Source organism: Dicentrarchus labrax, unplaced genomic scaffold (genome assembly GCF_905237075.1).
Source record: "Dicentrarchus labrax unplaced genomic scaffold, dlabrax2021, whole genome shotgun sequence".
NCBI classification, from domain to species: domain Eukaryota; kingdom Metazoa; phylum Chordata; class Actinopteri; family Moronidae; genus Dicentrarchus; species Dicentrarchus labrax.
The window spans coordinates 19,647,715-19,674,468 of record NW_026136714.1 but is presented as its reverse complement, the minus strand read 5'-3'; the positions used below and the strand labels follow the sequence as shown (position 1 = coordinate 19,674,468).

The 26,754-nt window shown below is 38.5% G+C and overlaps 1 protein-coding gene across 6 annotated transcripts in view; it reads left to right on the top strand.

Annotated features, from left to right (window-relative positions):
- slc4a4a (solute carrier family 4 member 4a) overlaps positions 1-26,754 on the top strand; it is a 54,181-nt gene that overhangs the window by 13,807 nt on the left and 13,620 nt on the right. For 2 of the 6 annotated variants that reach the window (XM_051421698.1, XM_051421699.1), the window contains exons 5-18: positions 8,631-8,766; positions 10,589-10,749; positions 12,581-12,760; positions 14,624-14,719; positions 16,320-16,396; positions 21,312-21,469; positions 22,130-22,217; positions 22,624-22,778; positions 23,715-23,825; positions 24,279-24,453; positions 24,547-24,680; positions 25,173-25,447; positions 25,988-26,058; positions 26,556-26,741. In XM_051421698.1, the coding sequence (XP_051277658.1) occupies positions 8,631-8,766; positions 10,589-10,749; positions 12,581-12,760; positions 14,624-14,719; positions 16,320-16,396; positions 21,312-21,469; positions 22,130-22,217; positions 22,624-22,778; positions 23,715-23,825; positions 24,279-24,453; positions 24,547-24,680; positions 25,173-25,447; positions 25,988-26,058; positions 26,556-26,741 (2,003 nt within the window). The remainder of the gene's footprint in view (positions 1-8,630; positions 8,767-10,588; positions 10,750-12,580; positions 12,761-14,623; positions 14,720-16,319; positions 16,397-21,311; positions 21,470-22,129; positions 22,218-22,623; positions 22,779-23,714; positions 23,826-24,278; positions 24,454-24,546; positions 24,681-25,172; positions 25,448-25,987; positions 26,059-26,555; positions 26,742-26,754) is intronic. The other 4 variants (XM_051421702.1, XM_051421704.1, XM_051421701.1 and 1 more) reach the window with 2 other exon arrangements.

Sequence of the window (26,754 nt, the reverse complement as noted above, 5' to 3'; positions counted from 1 at the left end):
AAGCTAAACCAAAGGACTTGCAGTTGAAGAGAAGTACATTCCACTCTTCACTCTTTATAGTTGAAGAAGCAAGTGCTCAACAAAACCCAAGTAATGTATAAGTAGACATTAAGGAAAATCATTTTGTGGGTGTGTGAAATGGTGAAGGGATATATTCTGTTTCATTTGATTCCATCTTTTCTGTCATTGCTCATTCCCTTTCAAATCCAATCCATCATGGCTGCATTACATCTTCACCTGTGCATTCAAAATACCTTTGCTCCTGAAACTTCATTGCATGATATCAATTAAATATATGTGTCAAAGGGGAAAAAAAACCACCCGAGATTCAGGCTGAGATGAGTGTGAAACCCTACACACATCGTTTGTTTACAGCAACATTCATTCTCCATTCATGGAAAATGCAACTACGTTGGCAGGAGAATGTGAGCATTGACGTTTTGTTAACAGTCAACATTGTGGTGTTCTGCTGGCTCATATGGGTGAAATAGCATAAAGGCTGTTGATGTTTTGTGAAAATTTGTCATGGAATTAAGGGCTCCATGAAGTGTGCAGCGGAATGGCATAATAAAAACAGAGAGCAGACAGTACAATTGGTATTGTTGTACAGTCAGTGGTTCATTTACTTTATTTTATGTAAACAGACTTTTGTACAATTTATATTCCATTTGATGTGAACCATTTAGTAGCCTACGCTCTCTCGCCATGTCCACTGTAAGGTTATTTACTGAATATGTATGTATGAAAGTGTTTTATTCCTAGTAATAGAAGAGGGTCTCATCATGAATCAGAGATCTTCAGCATGCTCTAGTCATTGAATAAGACTCCTGGCAAATTTGTATTAGCAGAGAAAAGATAAAGAAAACAAAAAACAAAAACCCACATCTGTGACTCTAAGCAGCATATTCTTAGCAACAGGGCCTTTTTCTGTCTTTTTGCAGTTCTCGAAAAATATATAAACAAGTCCCCCTAAAGAAATATAGCACTCAAGAAAGGCAAGTATGTGTCTGAGCCCACCTGCAGTGTGCTGGGACATATTGGAGTTTTAGTTGAGACAAACATTTCTCAGAGGAAGAGAATGTGAGAGCCAGAGCATATGGCACTGTATGACCTGCAGAATTATCATACATGTTGGTATCTTGCTTAGCTTACTGGGAAAGCTAGTGAGCTAGCCTACTGACCTTCCAACATGATAGCTGTCATAGTCATAGAGATAAAACTGCATTAATGCAGAGGTTTTATTGCAGTCTGTTTTTCCAACCAAAAACTAGTTGTTTATTTGTGTATTTGGATATTTGTGACTCTAGAGCAGCTCTGACTTTGAGAGATGTTTGTACAACTAAAACTCAAATCTGCAGCCATGCAAAAACTGACAGGCATGCAGTATACCTAATGTCCTACTGTTATGCACTGCCCTCTTGCATGTTACTCTCTCTGGGAAATATGGCTGCCCCCATGGGAAGGCCCATGTCAGTGGTCTGGACTGAAATCCTCTTGTTTGGTCAGATGGACGCTGCAGGGACTGCAAGTCCGTCCTCCTGGTCGTCCACTGCAGGGCCATTTGACCCCTGCTCATTTTGATGAGCATGTTTTTTTTTCAAAGCTTTCCCTCCCTATTTTAGTAGGATCAAATGTTCTCTCAAAGTGGATTACAAAGATTACTTAGAAACTTGGTCCTTATACAAAGGACAAAGGATAATTTCCCAAAGTCAGATAGCGCCAGCTAAGACTGATGTATTCTGTTTTTTTTTTTCCTTTTTTTGTGTGAATACGTCTCCAATTTAAGGCTCTGGCTTCACTCAGACCTGCTTTTCTCAAAATTTAAAGTAGATTGAGATTTATGAGGACTTTCAGAATTGATTAGATAAATGAATGTAAAGGTCGAGGTAGAAACTCGCTGTTTTTCTTGTGGTTCCTGAAAAGTTGACATTTCGGAGCTACCTGGGTTTCACATGGCAACAGTAATATGGGTTGTGCATCCTTAAATAGTTAAAGTTATCACTTTGAAAGTAAAATCTAATTCCCTTTGAAAGCTTTTTAATGATGATAGATATATACCACTTGGTACTAAATAGCTTCCCTGAGAGTAACGAGGGAGGGTCCAAAGGGAAGAGACATTCCAGAGTTTTTAGTTAGAAATTAAGGTATACATGCACTGGCAAAGATACAGTGGGCAGAGGAGTGAGAAAAGGAATACTTTTTGTTTTTTTAAGGCTCAATGGCCTTCACTTGACGATTCTGGAAATTCAAACCATCACTACTCTATTACTCAATAAGAGGTTCTGTAAAACCTTATCCTGTGGAGTAGTTCTGGAGCTGTGGGGACCAGACTGTCTACAGAGGAACAGACTGTTAGAGATATTCTTCAGCGTCACAGGAACAAAATAAATTATATCAGTAGGAAAGGTCACCAGATATTGATTGGATAAACTATTAAACCCTTAAAAACCCATCATTTTGTTTGACTTTGTGTCTTTCTGGACATGAGTTATTGTTATGATGAGTTAATCTTCATTGATTGACACTTAGATCAACAACCCATTATGCACATAGCCTTTCTTTAACCTCTTTGTTCTTGTACAAGTGTACATGCAAGTCTTCCAGTTTTAATTTCTGCTGCTAATAAACATGACAGTACATTTTAAGTGTATAAGTTACAATAATCAATATTATTTCTCATTCTAGACAGTGAATTGGATAAAATGGCCCTGCATGCAGATTTTAGGCTATGCATTATCACAGAGTAGCTTACCTATAGGTGATATACGGCTAGCTACAAACATTACTGTGTCTACTTTCTATCCACCTGCCTCATCTGATTTACTTCAGTAAATGATAACTGACTTTCAACATTAGTCAGACAATGGACATGAGTAGACATGAGTTTGTTGCCGTCAGCTGAAGGTGATTTTATGGTTAACCAAGTTTGTGAACGCTGCGCTTTATGCAGCATGTTTAAAAGTGTGGCCCTTATTCAGTGTCTCATGATGAGCCTGTATTCTGATGTAGAGTACTGTAAATTTCAGTATCTACTGTCCTGTGTTGGGTTTTAGATTTGGATTTTTGAGATTGTCGGTGTTAAATTGTGAGTCTGGAAAGAAGGTCTTGTTTGAATGTGTACAATGGTACATTTTCTGTCCTGGAGATCGAGAGAGAGATTCTATTGATTCTGCCAAGCAATAAGATAAACCGTTTGTTGAGATCGGTACTGAAGTCAAACATCATATTGCAATTATTTTGACAGATGGCGATATGATTCATGATTAGTCTGTGAATGATCATTTTTGCATCAAACTTTAATTTTCATTACAAAATCTATTTAAATCATGCATGAAATGTGACATTTTGGCTGTCCGTACCAAACAAATGTTTTTTTAAATCTATACAAGACTTTAGCCATAAGAATAAATGATTCACAAAAAGCAGTGGTGATGTTGTTGCTGAGTCTTCCTAGACAAAGTGTTCCTTTTTAGCCCTTTTTTAGACAAACTTAGAGTCAGACTTAAACTTGACCCTGCTGTGATAGGTTGCATTGTGCTGTTTACAGTGAAAACACAGAGGACATGTGGTTGTACATCCAGTATACCTGCAGACAGCACAGTGGTCATTTCATTTCAGCTTCCCCCAGCTGGTATTTGTTACATTCTCATCAGAACATGCTCACCTCAGCTATCAAAACAAAATACCAGAGATGGATGGTCTGGGTGTAAATACTGTGCTTTCAATGAATCACCCTCTGGGTGTTACTCTGCATTCAGCCCAATCCCTGTTCACTGCCTGTGTGCTAGCTGCCCTGCATACTGAGCATCAGACTTTGTGGCATGGAAAACATTTCATGTACTCACTGATTCTCTCCTTGCTTTGAACAAAGGTGAGGCAGAGTTGCATTATTGTTACATGTACAGTCACAAACAATGAACATGCTATTAGATCCCATGTTGCCATTTACTATGCTGATTTTTTCAAAAAGGTCAGAGGAGATGGAAGGTATTTGTGTAGGATGCATGTCAAGAGTGGGACTAAACAGGCCTTTAGTGGCAGCCACACTAAGCTTTCTGCCGGGCAGCGGGCATTCTTCCTCCATCCCCTATCCCATGAGCCTCTGCTGCTGGGACAAAGTCCTCTTTGTATGCCCATGGCTCTTGGCTAGAGCACACACAGCTTTGAAATTGCATTTGAACGATGGGATTTTCATTTCTATCCCTCCTTTTCGTGCTCGCTCTCACCCCTCTTTGCTTTCACTCTGCACTGAGCCTCACCCCCCTAACCCTTCTCACCCACCCTCCCACCTCTCTCTTAGCAACTACTCGAGTGGGACAGTATTGCATTGACACCAACACTGTGCTTATTACCAGCTTGAGTTTCCAATAGCTTGAACAGGCTGCATCAGTTTCATTAAGAATCAGAACATCTTTCTTGGGTAAAATCTAGAAGCTTCAGAGGTTTCTTTTTGTATTTCTGATTTTAATACTTTAAGAGTGGGTACAAGACCATTTCAACTGCACTCATATTTTGGATGTCCCACAACAGGATTTTTTGTTACCCTTCCTGGTCGCTCCTTTATCATAAATTATAGTGAATCCTAAATCTCAATTTGTAATTAGCAATAGATGTTATTGGTAAAATTCCAACATAAAAAGCTATAGTTTGAACATGCAGAAAAGTACAGAAAGTAGCAGATTCCAGCTGTATACAGTAGCTTTTCCTAGCTTGCACTGCTTGCTATTGTTTGCATGTAATTTTGGCCATATAGGTATTTAAAGCTTGTTTTAACTGTTTACTGTAATCAGCATAAATCACTGTGGATACATGAGTGTCAGCTAAATGTGTGAAACGCACATGTAAATTATTTCACCTGAGGTGTTATTAAACAGGTTGCGGTGACTTAAGCTAGTTGCAGCTTGTGGAAATGTGTGTGTGTGTGTGTTTGTGTGTGTATGTGTGTATGTGTGTGTGCCAGCAGACAGTTTATCCCCCACCTAGTAATCTTATAGCTGCTTGTCTGGCTCATACCTGCTGTTGTTGTTATTGTGCTGCAGGAAACCCAATAGGGGGAAACTTCAAGCCTTTGCCTCATTTACTGTTTGGCCACTTAGTGCTGGCTGAATGAGAGAATGAATAAGTGCATGAATGACTCAATGTGGTGTGTATGCAAATGATGAAATTTCATATCTGCAAAGGAATGGAAAGATATAGACCCAACATTTAGGTTAGCCTGTTGTCCTTCCTCTGTGATTAATTTGTCATTTAGGAACAGTATAGCACATTATATAGCACGCCATTTCCCTTCTCACCAGGTAGGTGGTCACCTTGTCAAACCCTGATAACCATTTTATTTCTCTGGCTTTCTATGGCAAGTTTTTGTGCCCATCAGTTTTTACATGCTTTTTCATAGACAACCCTTTAAAATGCAAAACATTTTAAGATATCTTCAATATCTGTAGTCAAGGCTCTGGTGCCCCTGTATTAGCATACTGTTATGTAATCAGATCAGGCAGCTTTGTTATTATCACTCACACACACACACAGACAGACAGACAGACAGACAGACAGACAGACAGACAGACAGACAGACAGACAGACAGACAGACAGACAGACAGACAGACAGACAGACAGAAACACACACACACACACACACACACACACACATACTTTATATATTTGTGTTTCTGTACTTGTGAGGACCCTCAGTGACATAATGCATTCCTTAACCCTGACCTTAACCATCACAACTACATGCCAATACTTTTAAGCCTGAAGATAGAAGATAGAAGATATAGGGACCAGACAAAATGCCCTAATTTTCCAAAAAGGCATACAAGTCAAAGTGGTCCTCACAAAGATAGATGTACAAGAGCACCCAAGACAGTAAGAACATCACATTGGTAATTTTGCCATGTAGAGAATTACAATTTTATCCTTAGCCAATAACAGAACTTTTAAAGAACAGTTAGTATGTGCTGTATGCAAACTAATACCTCTAAGACATGTGTTATCATAGAAGTTACACAACATGAAGTGTTAAAGGAAATGATGTAGGTGTTTCTGCACTTCCTCTCCTTATTTAGATCACAACATTCAGATCACTCTCTATCGCTGTTTTGAATAAACCAAAGAAATCTGGCAGATGTGCTTACATGCCTGAATAAATCAAAAATACTCAGTAGGAATCTAGGTTTTCAGCTCTCTTAAAATGATCAGGTTACAGCATTTAAATGAAAGTTTCTGTCACTAGACTGGACTCCATTTCCATGGGAGCCTAATATAGGTATACAGAAAACATATCAGCAAAAGCATCACATATATATTGTCATAGCAGTTACACGTGTAAATGACACACATTCACAGGCATTTTAAATACAACCTTTAATGAAACTATGACTATTTGCAAACTGGCATGCAGATATCTGAAACCTATTCATACTGATTATCATGGAGTTTTTTTAATACACTAATTTGTAAGTCTAGAGTCACCAAAAATGAAAAGTTTGTATCTGAGACAGTAATAGCATTTCTATCTGGGATTCAGTCCTGCCTCCTCAGACAAAATGAAATCAGGAGTCCTAATGACATTAGTATTAACAGACCTTTTCAAGGCAGTCATTTGACTTGTCATAGTAAGCAAAACACTGGTATAATCAATAACATTAATGCTGCCTGTGATCCATTAAGGTGTTCCAGTTCCAGGGCTCAGATATTGTGTATGCAGGTTTACAAAGATTGAAATGCCATGAACACTAATGGTAAACCCACACAGGTGATATTGATTATTTTACCTGACTGTACCTACTGTTACCCAGACTCTTCTGTTAGTTTTGTTGCACTTAACTGGGGCAAGTTACATTTGTATAATTCCTATTGATGCATTGAGTTTGGTGACTCCATGTAATTCCTAGCATAGCTTTGCCCTACTTTAACTTAACCAGAAGTCTAGTCATCCAAAACACACGTGTGTAACCGTCCAAAAACCGTAAACCGCCGGTTGCACCAGCTGCTTGTAAGATCAAACCTAAGCTAGTTTGTACTATAAATGTTTACGAGGTTTAGTTCTATGCATGAGTAAATTAAAACAGGTTGACACAAAAACTAGTTTTTACGTTGAGATGAGTTGTTACTAAATATTTACACCCTCTAACTGCGAGTTGTAACTGTTGTGTATCTAACTGAAATAACCGACAAAGTTCATTTTAGCTTGTTAATATATGACCTGCTTGAATGAAGAGTCAAACAGATGATATTGTGTACGGTCAACATATCTTGCTGTTTAATAATTATGTTAACCTGAAGATTTTGAATTACATAACGAATTACATATTTTGCACCAATAAAACTGTAATGTTGGAAAGGAGGAAGGACTTTACATTCAGACTTTTTAATGGATTTATGAATAACCCAATCCAGGGCCTTTAAATGGAAATTAGCCTTTAGTAATGTTATTAGTTATGCCTGTGCTATCCTGGCTATAAGAACCAAGACATCTGCTGTAAAAGTGTCCATTGGCTAAGGTTTGACTGAGCAGTATTTGCTCGTTAAAGGACGCTACTTAGTTCAAAATGAAATCAATGTACGTGGACAATGTTGGAAACACTGTAAACTGTTTTGAAGCTTACTCTTGTGAAAAGGGATTTCACATCAGTCTCCATAATGCAGCAATTTGCAGCTTTTACATAGCAGCTGATTCCTCGAGCAGTGATGCCATCACTTCACCTATGTGAGCATTTCCAGGAACAAGCTGTAGCTCTAATGATGCCCCATGCGCTGGTCTTGTGTAGCTGTTGGCTGATAACAATAATCTTTGTGTACAGTTTTCTGCATGCATGGGCCTGCTTTTCATGAAAGAGGGTACTGATTGTATGTGGGCTCTCATTCAGAGTTCAAATATTGTTTCCACTTGTTGGAACAAGCTTTGATGGTGTTGACCATTTACAACATGTTTGAATAGCACTGAAAAGTCTAATTTATGTATCAGTCCTGTTGAAATTCTGTTTATGTTGCTCTCTAAATATTCATGAGAAGACAAGGGAAGGAAAGCCAAGCCTCTGCTGAAGAATAGGCCAGTTTGTGAACCATTTCCTAATTGTTAATGAGGGGCTCCAGGGCAGCTTGCCAAGGCTGGAGGGCCAATGGTGAAGGCCTGTTTGAACAGAGGGGGCAGAGAGGGAGAAGGGGCTAGCTGTGGGGACACTGTCGCTGAGGGGACCCCTAAACCCCATCGGCCCCCTCCTACCTGTTTCACAAAGTGCTGGAGCAGGCAGCTGAGAGCGACTGTCACTTCCACCAGAGACTTTAATGAGGGTCTAGCTGCAGCTTTGGGACTCGGTGAGCTTGTGGAGCTTTCTGACTGCTATCTGAGGAGCAAACCCTGGGTCAGCTGATTTGGAGAGTAAAGGGGGGGTCACTGAGTTTTTAAAGATGTCCAACAACAACAATAACCAAGAGGAGAAAGAGGAAAAGGAAGAGGACACGGAGGAGAAAGGAGAGGAGGTCATGGTGAAAATCCCACCACCTCCACCTCCTCCTGAGGTCAACTGGAAGGGTCCAGCTGAGGAGGGGAAGCCGGTGCCCAAATCTTTGCCCAATGGGCACCATTGCCAGCCTATGAACCGCAGTATTTTTCCTCTTTCCACAGTCTCGCCGGCAGCCGAGAGGATCCGCTTCATTCTCGGGGAGGAGGATGACGGCCCAGCACCCCCACAACTCTTCACTGAGCTGGATGAGCTTCTGTCGGTGGATGGACAGGAGATGGAGTGGAAGGAGACGGCCAGGTAAGGACATCAGTCTCAGGCTTGGGGCTTCCTCTCAAAGGACCTGTATGTGCACCTTTTTGATTTTACAGTTGTAATGATGTTCAGAAACCTTCTCCATTGACATACAAAAATATAGTGCAGTTGACTGTGAAAAGTCATCTACACAGCAACATTATTGTTATTTTTATGTAGAGGGTGTATTTGTTTCTTCAAGTTCACACCACTGTTACTTCAGTGCTTTAAACGGCCATCCCAGACAGAGGTAAATAACTGAACAGACATTTTCAAACTTCAGCTACTATCAGTTCTTGCAACATTAGGGAATTTGCTATGTGCATTGAATTTGGAGCAGCATAAAAAGCTTGCACACAGGTTTCTCCTGTGTGGCCCACTAGTGGGATGGGATGGGATGGGATGATTGTTTATACATCATTAGCGATGGATGAGTGAAGCTCTCTCAGGGGGAAACTGGATCCCTGGGCTGGTGTTTGAGGCTCCAAATGAGTTGATTTGTTATCCTAACCTTTGACCAATTGTACCGCAGATAGAAGTAAAATTTTTGTTCACTATTGGTTGAATGATTTTCAGAGGAACTCTACTGAAGAACTCCACTCTCAAAGTCCTTCAGTATACTTTAAAAGTGTTTTCCTGTCACGGAAGAAAACTTTCTAAGTTCTGTTTTTATTTCAATTGAAAATTATTTAGAAATTTAAATTTGTTTCACCTGTGCCTGCACACAGGAAATTGATACTATGTTACTGCTTTATGCCATTTGACATTTTTCTGTTTTGGATTGTTTTCAAGGTACAAGGTAGAATTTATTGTCATTCTCTAATATACAATATTCAGTATACAGGGGAACAGACTTCTGCAGTTACACGGTAAGATGCACAATGTAATGATGAAAGAAGTCAACAACAAATATTTTTCTTCTCATGAGGGCAGATTTAGCTAAAGTCAAACATTTCAATTGAAGTACCAAATTAAAACTGAACAAGTAAGAAATATGTACAAGAGGATTACCAGGGTTAAAACGATTAAAAGAAAACTCCAGACCCTTCAAAAAGTGTTTTTTATGTTTTAAATACTTATATTTAGCTTACAGAAGGTGGAATTAATCAATTCTGAATCTTTAATGTCAAACTTAATATTCTGCAAATCACTGCAGAGATTAAGACCTGTTCCAATGTCTCACTAAGTGCGCTTAGAGGACTCAAAATGAATAAAAGATCTCACAAGTGCTGGATAGTGCTGGCTGTCGGCCAAGTGTAATTTTGGCTGCCAAACTGACCAAATAAAACCCTGGTACAGAATCAACTGCTCAGTACCAGTTCAGTTTCTCATCTCCCTGACTCTGAGGGAGGGCGAGGGGGAGTGATTAAAACAATTACCTGAAGAAAAAAGAAATAATACTGCTTCTGAATTTAAGAACAGATCATTAACAAAAGAAAGATTTGGCTTCCCACAAATTGTCCGCCCAGTCAAAGACCATTGTTAGCTTTTTTTTCTATGCACCTGTTATCAGGTGGCATTAGACAAGACTTAATATGCATTTGTGCAGTCATATTTAATGTGACAGGTGGTGAGTTGCCTGGTAAAATTTGGCATCAACTATATTGATACTTGTGTAACACAGCCCCATACAAGTACACAAGATAGTGTTTTATGGTTAAGGGATTAACTTCAGTTTATTTTATTATTTTGAATTTGTATATCAAGCTCTTTGCATGTGGAAATGAATTTTGATCCTGTAACGTAGCTTAATGTCCCAAAAGGTCACCGTTACTAGGTTAGTTTATCATTCTTCACCATTTAATCCAATCCTTCGTCGTCCCTCCAGGTGGATCAAGTTTGAGGAGAAGGTAGAGAAGGGAGGTGAACGCTGGAGTAAACCCCATGTGGCAACACTGTCCCTACATAGCCTTTTTGAACTGCGGACGTGCATAGAGAAAGGCACCATCATGCTTGACATGGAAGCTTCCACTCTGCCTCAGGTTGTTGGTAAGTTGGCTGCAGGTCACTAGTCAATGAAATGCTTTGACATTGTTACATGTGGTGAAAAATGATTAGATATTGGGTTTATTAAGCACACAATCTTTAAATTCATCAATTACAACTACATAAATTTAGGGGGTTTCTCCAAAACCCCTGGATCCTACACTTTCATAATGCAATACTTGACATGGTCGTAATGTTTCCCTTTTCTCAACCAAGTTCTTTGAGGTGCCGACACAAGACCATAACAACCTTAATGATGGTTTAATTGCCAAGAGCCGGTATTTAATAGAAAATCCATTTTACATTGTATTGTTTCGTGATTACGTGATGAAATGACGAAATGACGTAGCCAATGTTAATTTAGGTCCACATTAATCTCATTTGCAGAAAACAGGGCTGGTATCCGGCACAAAAACAGTCTAAAAGAATCAAATAACTGAAATATTTTATTATATTATTATTTTAGTATTTTATTTAATTTCCATTGAATATCACAGTTGTACAAAGTATTTTTTACTATTTTAGTAAATTTTAGTTATCTTTTAATGTGTATGTCTTTACTTACTCTTTTCTTTACTACTATGTCTTGTCTTTACTGTTACAATAAGATGACATTGATAAAGGTCAGCACCTTCCTGCTTGTGATACAAGAACCCATCTGCCACTTTGATTTGATCTGCTCTGTGATGTACAGGACATTCAGAGCTGCTCTGCAGTGTTGCGTGCAGGTTTATGGATTGATGCAGATGAGGGCTCAGAGGTTTTCTTTCTTCTTCTCTCTTCTGTGCTTTAAGAGTAGCAAAAGGCCACTGCTCTGTCAAGTTCAGCCTATACTGTACTTAACTGTATCCTAGAACACCGAAGGACTCAAATAGTAGTTTGTAAATGGTCACACAAAAACTTCCTAATTTGAGGACAGCCAACCCTCTTCCTCTTTGTCTGCATGAGGGAGCAGGGGGAAGAGTTACCACTTGGAGTGATTAATGTGAAGTAATTGACTGTGCTGCATGGAGGGTACAGGCCGAGCTGAGCTGGGCCTCTTGCTTTGAGGCCAGCCGACTTGACTGATGGGGCATTAACAGCACTACCCCTCCACAAGAGGAGAAACTCCCCGAGGCTGCTATCTGTCAGCATTCAGGCTTCTGACCTTCTTTTTAAAAATAGGCTAGACCTTTTGATTGAGCCATTTCATGATGCCACGAAGACTTTCATAGAGAGGCATTACGGTCTGGGAGGCACTAATTGAATCCTTACAAGTATGAAGAGACTTTTTATGGTGCTTTGAGTATATGTATTGAGTGATGCTGCTTGTAACTTAAGGCTGTTGGATAAAATGCCACATGCAGTGAAGAAAAGACCCAAAAATGAAACAATGAATTGAAAGATCAGCTAAATTTAATTTTGGGGAATATGTGCGCATATAACAAAACTTTTTTTTTTGGTTTGTTCATTCATTTATTTATTTTCTGAATTGTTGAAAGTATTGTTGCTCCTAAGTAACTATTGAAAAATATTTTTTTGTCTCAATATTTAATGAATTCATTAAACAATTAAATTACGGAAAACCTCTCAACAACATTTGAATCGTTTATGTTTGAGACTTTGAGGTTTTGCTTGATTTCCTTCAAATTTATGTCAATTTAAGTTGAATAGATGTATGTGTTCAAGTATTGGTCTGACAAAGTAGTAGTAAGACATCTCATTGGATTCTGGTTGTTGTTGTGTTTATCATTTCTTAAATACAGTGTGATTAAACACTTTTCTCCAGAAAAAGACTGAAATGGTCTTTCCTCACTCTCTTCCTTTGCTCCCACCCCTCTCTCTGCGTCTTTAGAACTGATCACTGACAACCAGATAGAGATCGGCCAGCTGAAAGCAGACCTGAAGGACAAAGTGATGTACACGTTGCTACGGAAACATCGTCACCAGACCAAAAAGTCCAACCTGCGCTCTCTGGCTGACATCGGCAAGACGGTCTCCAGTGCAAGTAGGCTGTTTTCCAACCAGGAAAACGGTAATACTGATGCCAGTTTGGTGCAGTCTTATGTTTTTTATTTAAATGATGTATCTGTAAACTGATGTCTGACTTTATAATAAATTTACCTATACATACCCACATTACTAGGTTTAATTGAGATTTTTCACCTCAACTTAGGACCTAAGGTGTCTATTGAGTTTTAAGGGCAGTGAGGAATGCCACACTGTGCGATAAAGCACACACTGCTGCCCTCCTCTGCTCGAACCCACTAATGTGGCACTCAGTAGTCCCAAATGATTACCAGCTTCTGTTAAATAGAAGCTGAAAAAATATTTATTCGAGACCTTATCAGAAATTTTGTCCCTTATAGTATATTGACAAGGTGTTAACACAAAAAAACCCTTAGTATTACTGTAACTGTACTCCTACTACTTTCTCACTAAACCAGTGAAACTAAAGTTTGTAGATGTCTTTTTCCAAATCATCACAAACATTTGGTGTTATCACGCTTAACAACACTTTTACTGTACTCACTGTAGGCTACTGTACTAACTCACAGATGCTGCTTAAGACGTAAGTCTGTCAGGACATATAAGAGTGTGTTGAGCTAATTTCAAATTGACTACAGCTCTAAATTTTAACCTTGAAGAATTGAGTCAGAACATGAATTTATGACACTGGTGAGGAAAGTCCAGGGTCGTTAGAAATCATAAATCTTGATCAGTGTTTTGATAGGATGTGACTAATAACTTGAGACAGTATCATTTACAACAGTTACAAAATCTCTGAAGTTCCTTATGTGTGTTCATATAATTCTTACTACGTTCACTTCTAATTTTGTTAAAGTTAATGAAAATGTTTGTTATTTGCAGCGGAATGTAACACTTTTATTCATCACCCAGGGCGGGCTGTCACTTTGCTTCACTAAAAGTTATCCCAGAAAAATTATTACAAAGACATTCATGCAAAAAGTATAGAGAAGTAATAAAACTTGTCCAAATGTTTATAGTATTATAGTTGCTATATAAAATGAATTTAACATCAGTCTGCTGTATTCTGCATGTAAGGTAGATAAAAATGAATTCTGTTGCAAAATCCTTTGTTAATGAAATTGAAATGAACAACTAAAGCATGTTATCCTCAGGCAGCAGCACAGGGCTGCAAGTAAAAACCTCATAAACAGCAGCAAACTGAATATTTGATCAGCCTCTGAAGCGGTGAGATTTCAAATAGCTTCAGGCGTGAGCAAAGTGACTGCCCTAACACACACTAATGTCTAACTGATGTTTACAATGTGTGCAAGTGCTTTGATTGTAACACATTGAGTAACTAGATATTTCACCTTGTTGACAATGTAATTAATTTGTTACCAGTCATGGGTCTTTGGAAAGTGAAGTTATTTATTACCTGCTATTAGATTTATGAAATCGCTTTATGACTCTATCAAAAGAAAAGCTCCCTCTGTTCAGGATCTGCTTCGTTGCAGTGTTCAAATGGAAACTCGTCATATAAAGTCCTGAGCTTCTTATCAAGATTGCAGTACTGAGATAAAGAGTTTCTGGAATAATCATTAATTGATCTCAACTTTGCAAGGATAAAGTACATCATCCGGTTCATTAAAACAGAATTTGAAGTGTCCCTGTCCAAAGACCCATGGTGTCCTGATTTAATGATGCCACTCCTCTTAACTCACAGTTTTTCTGCATAGCTTGTAGAAATACAGAAATCTTGTTTAACAGAGGTTTTAACAGCCACTTGATTTTGTTCTCCTAACAAATTTCTTGCTTTGACTCAGTGGGCTTGTCTATCAACTCTCCTGCCGTCTCTCCCTTCTATCTCTCTTTCTTCCTTGTTTGCTTCCCTGGATTGGGTTTGATAACCTGCTGCTGCTACTAAAAGCTCGCAGTCCTCTTGAGAACTCTGTGACCTGCCTGTCGGGTCGTATATCAATGGAGGACTTGCAGTCTCAAAGGAGTACAAGCATGGACTGGCTTAGTAAGTTCACTGGATCCAGTCTACATTCACACTGCAAACCACTGATCGGTTCTGATTCGCTGCTCGTATCTGAGCTCATATTTGTTCTGTTAAAAATACTAAGTAGTTTGTGTGTTTGGCTTTTTCAGCTGTAACACTAACTCCAATATGCCAAGACACCAAAATTATATTTTTGACGTTAAATGTCAAACGCTTCAGTATCTCACTTTGACATATTCGATCCATGTGAAACTGGAAAATGTGACTGTGCAGCTTTTTGTTGTTGACACAGATTCGAAAACCTCAGATTTGTGTCTCGTGAGTGAAAACAGTCAGAACTTCAGCTGCAGTTTGAATGTAAACACACCTGTCATTATACAGTAGAATACATTTTTATGTGCTTTAAAAAGTAGTGTCATTTAATAGTTTTTTAATAATAGGCTATTTTTCCCCAAAAAACTTTACAGCTATATTTGCCTAAGATTTGATATTTGATCCTCTATGTATTTCTTTTGAGTTTAGTTATTTCCCTCCCATTATCACTGCATATACTCTATAAATACTACAGTTCCATCATTTATACTGGCTGCATCATACTGACAAGCACGTTATTACCCACAATGCTCAGGGGGCAGATGTATGAAAGGCTACAGTGGCATCAGGATTTGCGCTAGCTGAGATTTGTACCTCTCTGGACATCGTCTCTTATCTCTGACAGCTCCAGTAGGAGTATTGTCACGTTCTGCTGTCAAATCTCTGATGCTGGAGTTGACAAGCTGAAACCAAAAGTCAGCAGAGCATCAATCAGAGTCTGCTGTCCACCTGCTTCACATGAGGAAAGCATTTAGTGGAAGGCGTTGATGTGAAAAATGGACACTAGGATTATCAGATATTCTCAACAGTAAAGCTCTTGATCATTTTTAAAGGAGTAAGGATAGATTTTTTAAAGTAAGTAAGCACTGCATTTGTCATCTTAGCTAATCCCAAACGACAAGCTTTGAGAGAAAAGTTTGAGGTTTGTTATTGTCATTTCCACATACAGAATACACAGGAACAAAATGTCGTTTTGGCACTGTAGAGCATTAAATACTAGATTAAAAATGCTTTGTGGTAAACTGTTGAACGTGCACATTTAAAAGTCCAATAGATCCTGTTTTATGTTACACACTGGACCTTTAAAATGGCATGTTGTACCACAGTTGCTAATGTTTTTAGTTTAAGTGGAGGCTGTACTTAACATTGATCTTACATAACACTGATATTGTGGGTGCTTTACATTCTAATTAATTATTTCTGAGCCTGACTTTGAATAGGACAGCATTAGCATTATGTTGGTGTTTTCGGCTTGACTGCTTCATTGTAAAGTAGTAAGGAATTTGTCCTCTGGTGTCCTCCAGCTTTTATTAACTAGATGAGAGTTGATGGTGACTGAAATCTCTATATATCTATAGTTTGCATGAAAATCGCTGTTGCTTTATTATGCTATTTGGCGCTGCATGTGGAGCAAACTGTCTGGGCCACTGTTCTTTTCTTTGGGTCTCTGCCTCCTTTTCCATTCAGTTCTGAGATCCTGGTGAAGGTGAAGCTGGTCTAACTGTTCAAGGTTGATGTGTTTTAACAGATAGTCCCACCACCACTCACCGGAACCTGACCTCCAGCAGCCTGAACGACATTTCTGATAAACCAGAAAAAGACCAGGTGAGTCAACCAGATAATTTAATAGTGGACATCTATTTTTGTTATCTTGATATTGCCCCTAAATGCTTTTTGCTGTAGTGTTTCACCGGTCAATCAAGTTCTGTGGAATATGAAGTTGATGGGTTTCTGTAGGTGATTCAACGACATTCTGCTGTAAGTTTTAAATACAAGAGTAAGGACCTGAAAAATCTCTTCAAGTATTATTGTAAAAGTCCGGTCCTGTGAGTATCAGATAAACTGGTAAATCATCGAGATCATGACAGAGATCAAGTTTTAACTGAGCTAAACTCCCGTTACCAGAACCAATGAAATAGGGTTTTGGGCTCATTAAAAACTATTTGATCCAAGAGTTATAGATGTATAATTAGGCTTGATTCAGTCACTGCATGGCCTTGTGTTGACATTCCCCGCATATCTGGATATCTTTTTCAGCCTGAAAATCTGAAAAAAGTGGTGCATTGGTCCAGTCCTGTGTAGAAAAGGGGCAGTTATTTATCTAAAAGCATTCTTGAAATTACATTTGTCTCATTTGCCTTTCACGTCCAGCTTGACCTCAATAACAAAATTGCAGGCTGGCACTGTGAAGCTAACACGTTAGCCTGATGCAGCTTCGTCCTCTGCAGAGCTGGAAAAACCAGTCAGAGCAGACCGTGGCTGCTGGTTCAGAGCAGATATAACATTGTCTAAAGTGCATTGTTCCAACTGCTGTCGTCAGTACTCAGGCTGCTGCAGCTGCTTCAAACCTGCCGCAGCCAAGTCTGTAAAACTATATTCAAGTTGCTTATGCAATATCTCCACTCAACTTAGCATTTTATTGATAGTCTGTAGAAAAATTTGGATAAACTTCTCCTTTTATGGTCATTGTGGAGGTTTTGTAGCAAGAAGGGGCTGCTGCGAGTATGACGCTTAGGCCGAGAATCTTTGGTACAATGAATAACAGAACAAAGAAAGAGAGAGAAAAAAAATCAATGATTAAGTTACACACCCAATCATGCTTGTAGTCTTTCAGTGCACTTTCACTACAACTTTACGATCTTAGATTATCTGTCACACCCAGAGGAGATATCAAGAGGTTTTTTATGAATGAATTTCATTTCTCATTATCTTATCTTATTTGTCCTGCTTGTAGGCCCTTGCAATAGTTACATTCCGACATATGTGAGTGGGTCAGAGAGAACACTGTATAAATTGAATTGGACAGGTTGGTCACAGGAATGTGTTGGATCAGTGCTGTATTGATAACCAGTGTTTGTTTTAAACCAATTTGATTCCTATTTCAATTTTTGATCTGAGTGGATTCATGGCTGAAAATTAGATTAGCAACAAAACAAATTTATAGTTCACTTTCCTTTGCATAAAGTTACTTTTGTTGCAGCAAATGACTGCAAACTAGTCAGTTTGGCTGGTTGTTTTTTAGACTGTAATCTCCATTGATTCTGGTAGTGGGGTAGTTAGATTACAGGCCCATAGTTCACAGCAGCCATTTGTTCATATGGTCTGATCCCAGACCAGGCCTCTGGGAGAAGAGAATTAGTTCAGACGATCCAGTAAGTCCTCCTGTGGGACAGATAGAGTAGGAAAGAGACAACTGGACAGGAAGCACATCTTCTAAACTGAAGCTCTTCCACACCCACTCAGCCTATAAATACCATTCAGAAGTTTCCTCTGTGTATTTCCACCTTGCCACATGTCTGATAACTTGGTGCTTGGTGCAAGAGCAGATTCACATTCAAAGACTAGAGTAAGATTAGATGAAAAGCTGATTTATGTGTTAAATGTGTTGGCTTGGCTCATTCACTGTGCTATTGGACTGTCATCAAGGGCAACATTGTGTCACATACTTTAAAAACAACATGATTGTATTAGATCAAATCTATCTTGAAGATTGGAATAATGTCACCTATTGTCAGTTTTTCTAACCTAATTAGGAACTCTTTTTAATGGATTTATTTTACTCAGTGCTGCAGTGGTTTTGACTTCAAACAGTTAGTTTATTTAAATGAAGAAAAATACACAAATGTTTTATCAGATACCTGGACTGTTTTTAGCCAGGCAGATATTTGAGAATGGAATTTAGTTTGTGGTGCTTAAAAAAACATTCGCAGCAACATCTGTCTAGAAATAATGTCCAATAATCCACAGAACAAGCCAGTTTACCCTGGAACTACTTTTTACCAAATAATTAATCGCATTAATTAATTGCATACCCAAGAGTTTAACATCTCAGCTGTGCAGAGCCACTAAACAGAAAGAAACAAGTAGGATTCATGTCTGAGATAATTTAATTTGTGCCTCATGCCAGTTCAGAATCAAATGGGACAGAAACAGATTCAAGTGAACCTAGTTCATGAGGGCAGTGTGGTGTGGATTAGCAGCGAGTGGACATGGTGTGCGGGTACACAGGTTAAACCTCTCGACTCAATCATTTACAGCAAACCTATTGCCAAGACAGCTCAACAGCATGTGATTGGATCTGTTAGGATCTCATCAGTGGAAGGTTGTCAGTGGTTGATGGCAGCGATCCTGCCAGTACATGATCGGGGTATGGCGGGCATGATGACCAGTAGTGATAGACAGCTAGTCTCTTTTTTAAAATATTTTTTACCCTTGTTATACTTGCTGTTTTTTATTTTCTCTACTTACCTTTGCTTGGTATTAATTTAATTCTTAATGATCTTATTTTAGATTTTATTTCAGAATGATGAAACTATTCCCAGACTATATTTTTAAATCTTTTTATGCTGTATGTTGCTTACTAGCAGCTTCAGTCTGATTGGGGGAAATGTCTGGGTTGTTTGTGATCTAATCCAATTGAAATCCTGGCAGAGCTAATTTTATAACCACATTAACAACATCCGATACTCTTCCTCAGCTTGGTATCTTGAAACTTATCAGACAGTTCTCCCTTGAAATCATCTTAAGTGTACATAGTTTAAAAAAAAGAAATTATGTAGTATCTTCCTTAGCTGTTGAAAGCCAGATTTCACTTTTCTGTAGAACAAAAATGTTCAAACAATGTTGAAGAAACCTAAGCTTACAAAGCCACACTAATGATAAAGTCAGAACTGAAGTAAAACTGTGGGCCAACTGTCTTTACCACCTAGCTCTCATTGTATGGAAGAAATATAGAAATTACAGCCTGATAATATAATAGTGAAATATATGGAACAGCCTTCCCAAAAAAAGAGGATATCAAAGTGTCTCAATGGGGTAGAGTCGAGGTTCTAAAGATCTTTATTTTAAATTAATATATTGTATTCAGGATTTTCGATGAAAAGAACTGTAACTGGATGGTTTCTTTAATCTGTCATATCATGTAAGAAAATCCATTGTGATCGTTCATGTGATTGTTCAAGCATGGAGTGAACCAGTGGCGAGTGAATAGATGGGTTTATCATAAATTATAACATCTGTCCACAGATTAAGTTTGAATTTAAAAATATTTAATTTACCATTGACAAGTAGATTGCTGAAATATTACATAAATGCTGACCATAATAATTGACCGAATGGGCCAGTGAAGCATGTCTAGACAACAAATAAAGTCTTGTTTCTCTAAAATGTCAACTTTTTGGCTTCAGACAACTTTTGACATGCAATTGCACCATTGCATCGTATTTACTGGTTGTTTGCAGAAACAAATTTTGCATTGAGAAAGTGATGACGATAATTTTGGGGGAACAATTACTGCATTGAGAAGTTGTTTTAAGACGATTATAAATTCAGAGCAGCAAACAGTTGATGGGTTGGTGTTAAATTGCTGTAGTTGTGAATGGACTGTGAGTTGAAAGAATTAAGTAGTGAACATGTAATTTTAACCTTTATGAAATTCAAACAGTCTGTGTAACAGAGGATAAGAAAATGAGTAGATCTTTTTCTGGTTTTGGGTTAATTGATCAGTAAATTCAGAAAACTGACATGAAACTTAGAGAGTTTTTTGTGAAGACATGTTGAAGAAAAGAGCATAATTCAAAATGACATTGGTATAAAAAAGAAATTTTATGAACTGCCGCCGTCTTGGTAAATGTTTCCTGCCTGCTCTCTGCTGTTTTCAAGTTAATATATTACACAGTAGTTTTCCATCACAATCTTATCTAGATGTTTATGATTTATTGTCTTTGAAGTTGTATTTATAAATGAGCTCAATCTGATCATAAGCATGCCACGTTTTTATCATAGGAAACATCTTATGAAGCAAACATGACTGTGGCATGAAACGTACTGTGATTTGAAGCTTGTGGATTAAAAACATAGAAAAGTGAAGTAGACTTTGTTCTTCGACCCAAGGGGCATGAATTGGCTGTAAGATGTAACAAAATTGCTGGGAGTTCAGTTTTCTCTGGGTGCTACGCTCATCTGGTGGTGTTTAGGATTTTGAATTTGAATTCCATGTGAAGTTTATGAACTGCAAACACAAGAATAAAGAGCTCATTACTTTGTAATTCACAGGCTTTTTTTTAAACATTAAAAAGCTTCGGGGAGCTGTGGGTAAAACACTACCTGCTCTTTAGTAAATAATCCAACACTACAGCTAATTCTTTAGATTCATATTTACACTGCACAGCTGCAAGATTTCAAAGTGTAAAACTAATAATAACCCTAACAAGAACTGTGACTGACAGTTCCTCACAGACACAATCGCAGGACTTGAATGTCCCTTGGAGGTAAAATGTTGAACCCGTGGAGCTCAGTAGGTATCTGACCTCCATCTTCATACGTCTCACCATCGCCATGACAGGAAGAAATACAGCCTCATTTAGATACCATGGGCGCCTCCAGGTTTGGTATTTAAGCTGAATGGGATTGTCCTCTTTGAAATAGGTTGTTTAATTCGGCGCACACTGTATTAGGTAGCTTGCTGGTGTGAACATAACATTTAACATCTCCTCCTGTTCTTCTCTTTTGTGCTTTTTAGCTGAGGAACAAGTTCATGAAGAAGTTGCCGAGAGACGCTGAGGCCTCCAATGTGCTGGTGGGGGAGGTGGACTTCCTGGACTCGCCATTTGTGGCGTTTGTTCGTCTGCAGCAAGCTGTGATGCTCGGAGCCCTGACAGAGGTTCCTGTTCCCACAAGGTGGTTCAGATTCATGTCTAGCGTCTAGCTTCTAGCTTGTATTTATAATGCAGGAAGATGCGTGTGGACACAATAAAAGTACTAAATATGGTCAGGTATTAATTTTCCCTGTGTTCTCCTTAAATTGTAAAGAAATCCAATACAGCATTGTTGATGAGTGTCATAAAGCAACAGGAAACTGAACTGCAGTGTTGTTGTAACCAAAGAGCCATAAAGCAATATATTATAATTATACTCTGTGGTACTTGGAAGGTGTTCCAGTTCTGATGAACTCGTAAATGTCCACTATGGAATCTAATGCCTCACTGTTATATAGATTTTATTTGGATGGATGGGCGGTATATGCAGAAGCCTCCCTGCAGTCAGAACAAAACATGTCTTTGGAGTAAATATGTCTGCAGCATAGCCAGCTGTGAATAACACAGCTGCTTTCTTATGAGATAAAGTAAAGATTCTGTAAACATTAATTGTTCACGTTACGAAACCAGACACCTGAACAGATGTAAATATGAAGGGTGCTCATGATAAAAACTGAACTGTGAACTGTATTTTATGCTGTAGAAATTATGTTATCTCTTTTTATACACTTCTTCAATTCAAAAGTTTATCCGATACTGACAAACAAGGTTATAAATTCAAATGATTTTGTTCCTCGTGCAGATTTTTGTTCATCTTGCTTGGACCCAAAGGCAAAGCCAAGTCGTACCATGAGATTGGCAGAGCGATCGCCACACTGATGTCAGATGAGGTTGGACTGCCATTAACACTCATCATCTGTGTTCTATTTTTAATGCTGACAAGTGAAACTCTGCTACACAAGTTAAAATGAGATCTTTCATGTAACGCATGCATATAACATATACATATACATATCATTTTCACTCACAAGACACATTTTGTTGCACAAAAACAACAACACATATTGATATACATATTGATAAACTGCATCTCTGTCTCTTTCAAAGTGATCAGACCTACATTGCTTCATTGGTGCATTTCTACCTGAATATTATGCTGTGCTTTTGGTCCCACTCTTTACCCCAAATATGAATCCTCAGATCCGATATTACAGTTGGCTGCCTGCTGACAACCCGGCATGCTTTGATAGGTCTCTTTCATACTTAAATGCCTCATCCCTCTCTGTCTCTATTCAGGTCTTTCATGACATTGCCTATAAGGCCAAGGACAGACAAGACCTGCTGGCCGGTATCGATGAGTTCCTGGATGAGGTGATCGTGCTTCCTCCTGGAGAGTGGGACCCGGCCATCAGGATAGAGCCTCCAAAATCCCTCCCCTCCTCTGACAAAAGGTCTGTAAAATTTGAGAGTAGTAGTAGCAGAAGACGAGCAAACATACAGAACTTAATTTGTGTCTCCATATTATACATACCATACTCCATACTACTACTACTTCCAGCAGCTTCCGAATGAAAAAATGATTTCACTTTCTGTTAGGGATGCACCAATAGCGATACTAGTGTCTGTGCTAATGTACTCATAATAGAATAGTGGAGCAGGTAGGTGAAGGAGAAGCAATGTGAGCAGTATGGAGATATATTTATTTATTTATTTATTTATTTATTTAACAATGTTTATTTAGTTTTCAATGTTAACAATACAGTGCAAGACAATCTACTCAGAAGTAAGGAGTAGAAAAGAAGAGATATTTGAAGATTTTCTTTAAGCTTTTACAACAACATTAGCACATTAGTAACATTTGTTACAGTCATAAAGTGAGGAACATCTGATGAAAATAGTAGATACATATTATAACCAGCAGTAGGTAACGCATTATTTTTTTTAATAGTTTCATTTAATTGCTTCTGTAAGATGTTAAAGTATCTGTAACAGGATTCAACAATGGAAATACACACATAATCAATGCAAGAATACATATTAAAAACAACTTAGAATATTCAGAAAATTCAAAATACACTAAAGCACTCTCTTGCATTAAACATTTAGGAATTCTGAATGCTGCGTGTGCAGTCCCTACATTATGTTATAGATGTGCAGCACTTGCAAAATCACTGAAGTGCGTCCAGGTGTACAGCACAATGTTCAATTATGAAAGAGGTTTTATTTAAAGCTGCAGTTTTACTCAGTAAAGCAGGAACCTTTCAGCTGTTTATGTGAGCGCTGATCAGTGAAGTTATTTAATCATGTAAGTCAGTAGATATTTCAAATGTCCAAAATATATGAACTGCGTCAGATAACTGTTAATCAAAAAACTGTATGTATTTTAGGAAAAACATGTATGCAGGAGGAGACTCTCAGATGAATGGAGATATGCCTCACGATGGGGGTCACGGAGGAGGGGGACACGCTGTAGGGGATGAGCTGAAGAAGACTGGAAGGTATGGAGTCATAGACAACCAAATCGTTTTACATAATATTTTTTATATATGAGAATTAATAACTATATTCATGTGCCTATGGACCTAAAACTGGACACAGAGCATTGCATGACCTTTCAAACACTGTAAAAATAAAAACGTTAATGGCCATCGTAGAGTGTTAGATTTAGGCAGACTATGTATTTGTGTCAAGCACAACCTGTCACACTCAACAGCTAAATGAGAGTTTATGACAAATGAGCAGCCTTGTACAAATCCAGAGAAGGACTTTGTGTATATTACGGTGATCTGATATAGTTTTGTATATGTTATGTTTGGTAAACAAAAATGTGTCATATATTGTAGTTCTGTGTCTGCATACTGTTATTCTAAACACATATTCAAAATGTTGTTTGTTGTACTTTGTATTCCATATTGTGGAAAACAGCACATCTTTTGTGTCTCTGTTTTCAGGTTTTGTGGGGGTCTCTTACTTGACATCAAAAGAAAAGCGCCTTTCTTTGTCAGTGACTTCACCGATGCATTTCACATTCAGGCCTTGTCGGCCATTTTGTTTATTTACCTGGGAACTGTGACGAATGCCATCACCTTTGGTGGTCTGCTTGGGGATGCTACAGAAAACATGCAGGTCCAACTGAGATTTTAACTTTTTAACAGTTTGTCAAGGGTTTTCCATTCGTGTTCTGAATTGTTCCCTAACTGTGCCCTTCCACATGTGCAGGGTGTGTTGGAGAGTTTTCTGGGCACAGCGATCGCTGGCGGGGCATTCTGTTTGCTGGCTGGCCAGCCTCTCACCATCCTCAGCAGCACTGGTCCTGTTCTGGTGTTTGAAAGGCTGCTCTTCAATTTCAGCAGGTATGTTTGCCAGAGGCCCAGTTACTAATCATAGATCAGCTTGAGAGCTTGAAAAGTACTTTATCATCACACCAAACTTTGGTTGGTGAAACTCATAACGCTCCAAACATGCTTGTTAAGAATCTTCCCTAAATATATGAACCAATTACATTCAAGCAAAAACAATTCAGGGGTTATTTTGGCAAAAGAAAAACAGAAATTTGACATATTTCAAGTCTGTTCACATCTTTAAAGTTAAAATATGTATCATTTCAAGATTTTAATAAAGCAGGGGACACTGTCAGCTTTCTTGTGTCAAATGGGGCATTCGATATTCTGCCTTTACTCTTAAAACATGAATCAGTTTTTTTTAACAACACTGACTTTTTTCTCAGAAAATTCTTCTTCTTCTTATCCTTGCTTAAAATATAGTGACTGTATTCTCAAAACTAGACCTAATAGTCTATCGTATAAAATGTTTTTCCATATTTGTTTTGTTGTTTTTTCATACAGAGATAATGACTTTGACTACCTGGAGTTCCGCCTGTGGATCGGCCTGTGGTCGGCGTTCTTCTGCCTGGTGCTCGTGGCCACTGACGCCAGCTTCTTGGTTCAGTACTTCACCCGGTTCACTGAGGAGGGCTTCTCCTGTCTCATCAGCTTCATCTTCATCTATGATGCCTTCAAGAAGATGCTAAAATTAGCTCACCACTATCCCATCAACTCTGACTTTAAGATGGAATATATCACACAGTATGAATGCCTCTGTATGGCCCCTGCTGTTCTGGGTGAGATGTTGTTTAACTCTGGGGCACTTAGCTGACATTGACGTGTGTATGTGTTTTACCCATGCGTGCCGAAAAGACGCATGGCTTTTGATTAACCCACTGGCAAGAGAAAGATGCAACAAACTTGAATAGGGACATTGTGGTTCACAGTCGGTGCGTTAACCATTAATAAACAGCACGTTAGCATAATAACTATACTTATGTTTGAACATGCTGGATATATGCACACATGCTACATTTAACACATCTGCATTTAACTCGGTAAGAAAGCAAAAACTGAGCTGCACAACTTAGAGGAATTAAAGTTGAGCCAAGTGTGTCGCCATAGAGCTGAGCTTCACAGACTGAGTCATTAAATGGTCATTGTACCCATCCAATCAAGAGTTTGTTTTTTTGTGTATAAATAGCATTATAGTTGTATGGGGCTATTATAACATGGTTTTAGACATAGTCAATGTGTTCGTTGTTGTGCAAAACAAATTAAAAACTGCAGCATTAAAAAAAACTTGTGCTGAGAGGAAGTTTTGTTGTGTTTTGCAGAAAACAGTACAAACAGCATCCCTGATCCTTTAGATGACACTCCATTCTGGTTGTGGAACAACACTGATCTGGTAAGATCAACACTTTTCTCTTGGTATTTGCCTTGAATGCAAAACTGTTTTGCTTTGACAGTTTATACGTCATCTATGCCACTGTATGCTGTCTATTTACTTCAAGCAGTGTTCAAACTGAAGGACTTTGGTCTGACAATCTTGAAAAGACAAATCGCATACCAGCCACAAGTGGCTAGATAAGAGAAAATTGAAACAGACAGTTGTGTTGTGTTTGTCAGTTCAACAATGTTACAAGGAAAATAGAACAGTCTGATAAGCACATTGTTTCTAATTAGAGGTTACTGTGACACTGCAAGTCGGCTTGTCTTTATCTCGCTTTTCTCCCAAACACTCAGACAGTTATCAGTCAGCTTTTCAGTACAAGAACTGTAACATTACAGTACTTTACCTCAAACCTCTTTATTGTATCCATCACTGCTTTAGTGGGGCGCTCATTAGCACGAATAACAGATTTTTTTTATATAATCATGATGTTCTTTATGCCCTCTGTGCAGTCAGTGAACGCCACATGGTCATCCCTCACAAAGACTGAGTGCTTGAAGTACAAAGGAGAGCTGGTGGGGAAGGCCTGCGAGTTTGTCCCAGACATCACCCTCATGTCCTTCATCCTGTTCTTTGGCACTTACACTTGCTCCATGTGTCTGAAGAAGTTCAAGACCAGCCAGTTCTTCCCCACCACTGTGAGTCACCGTC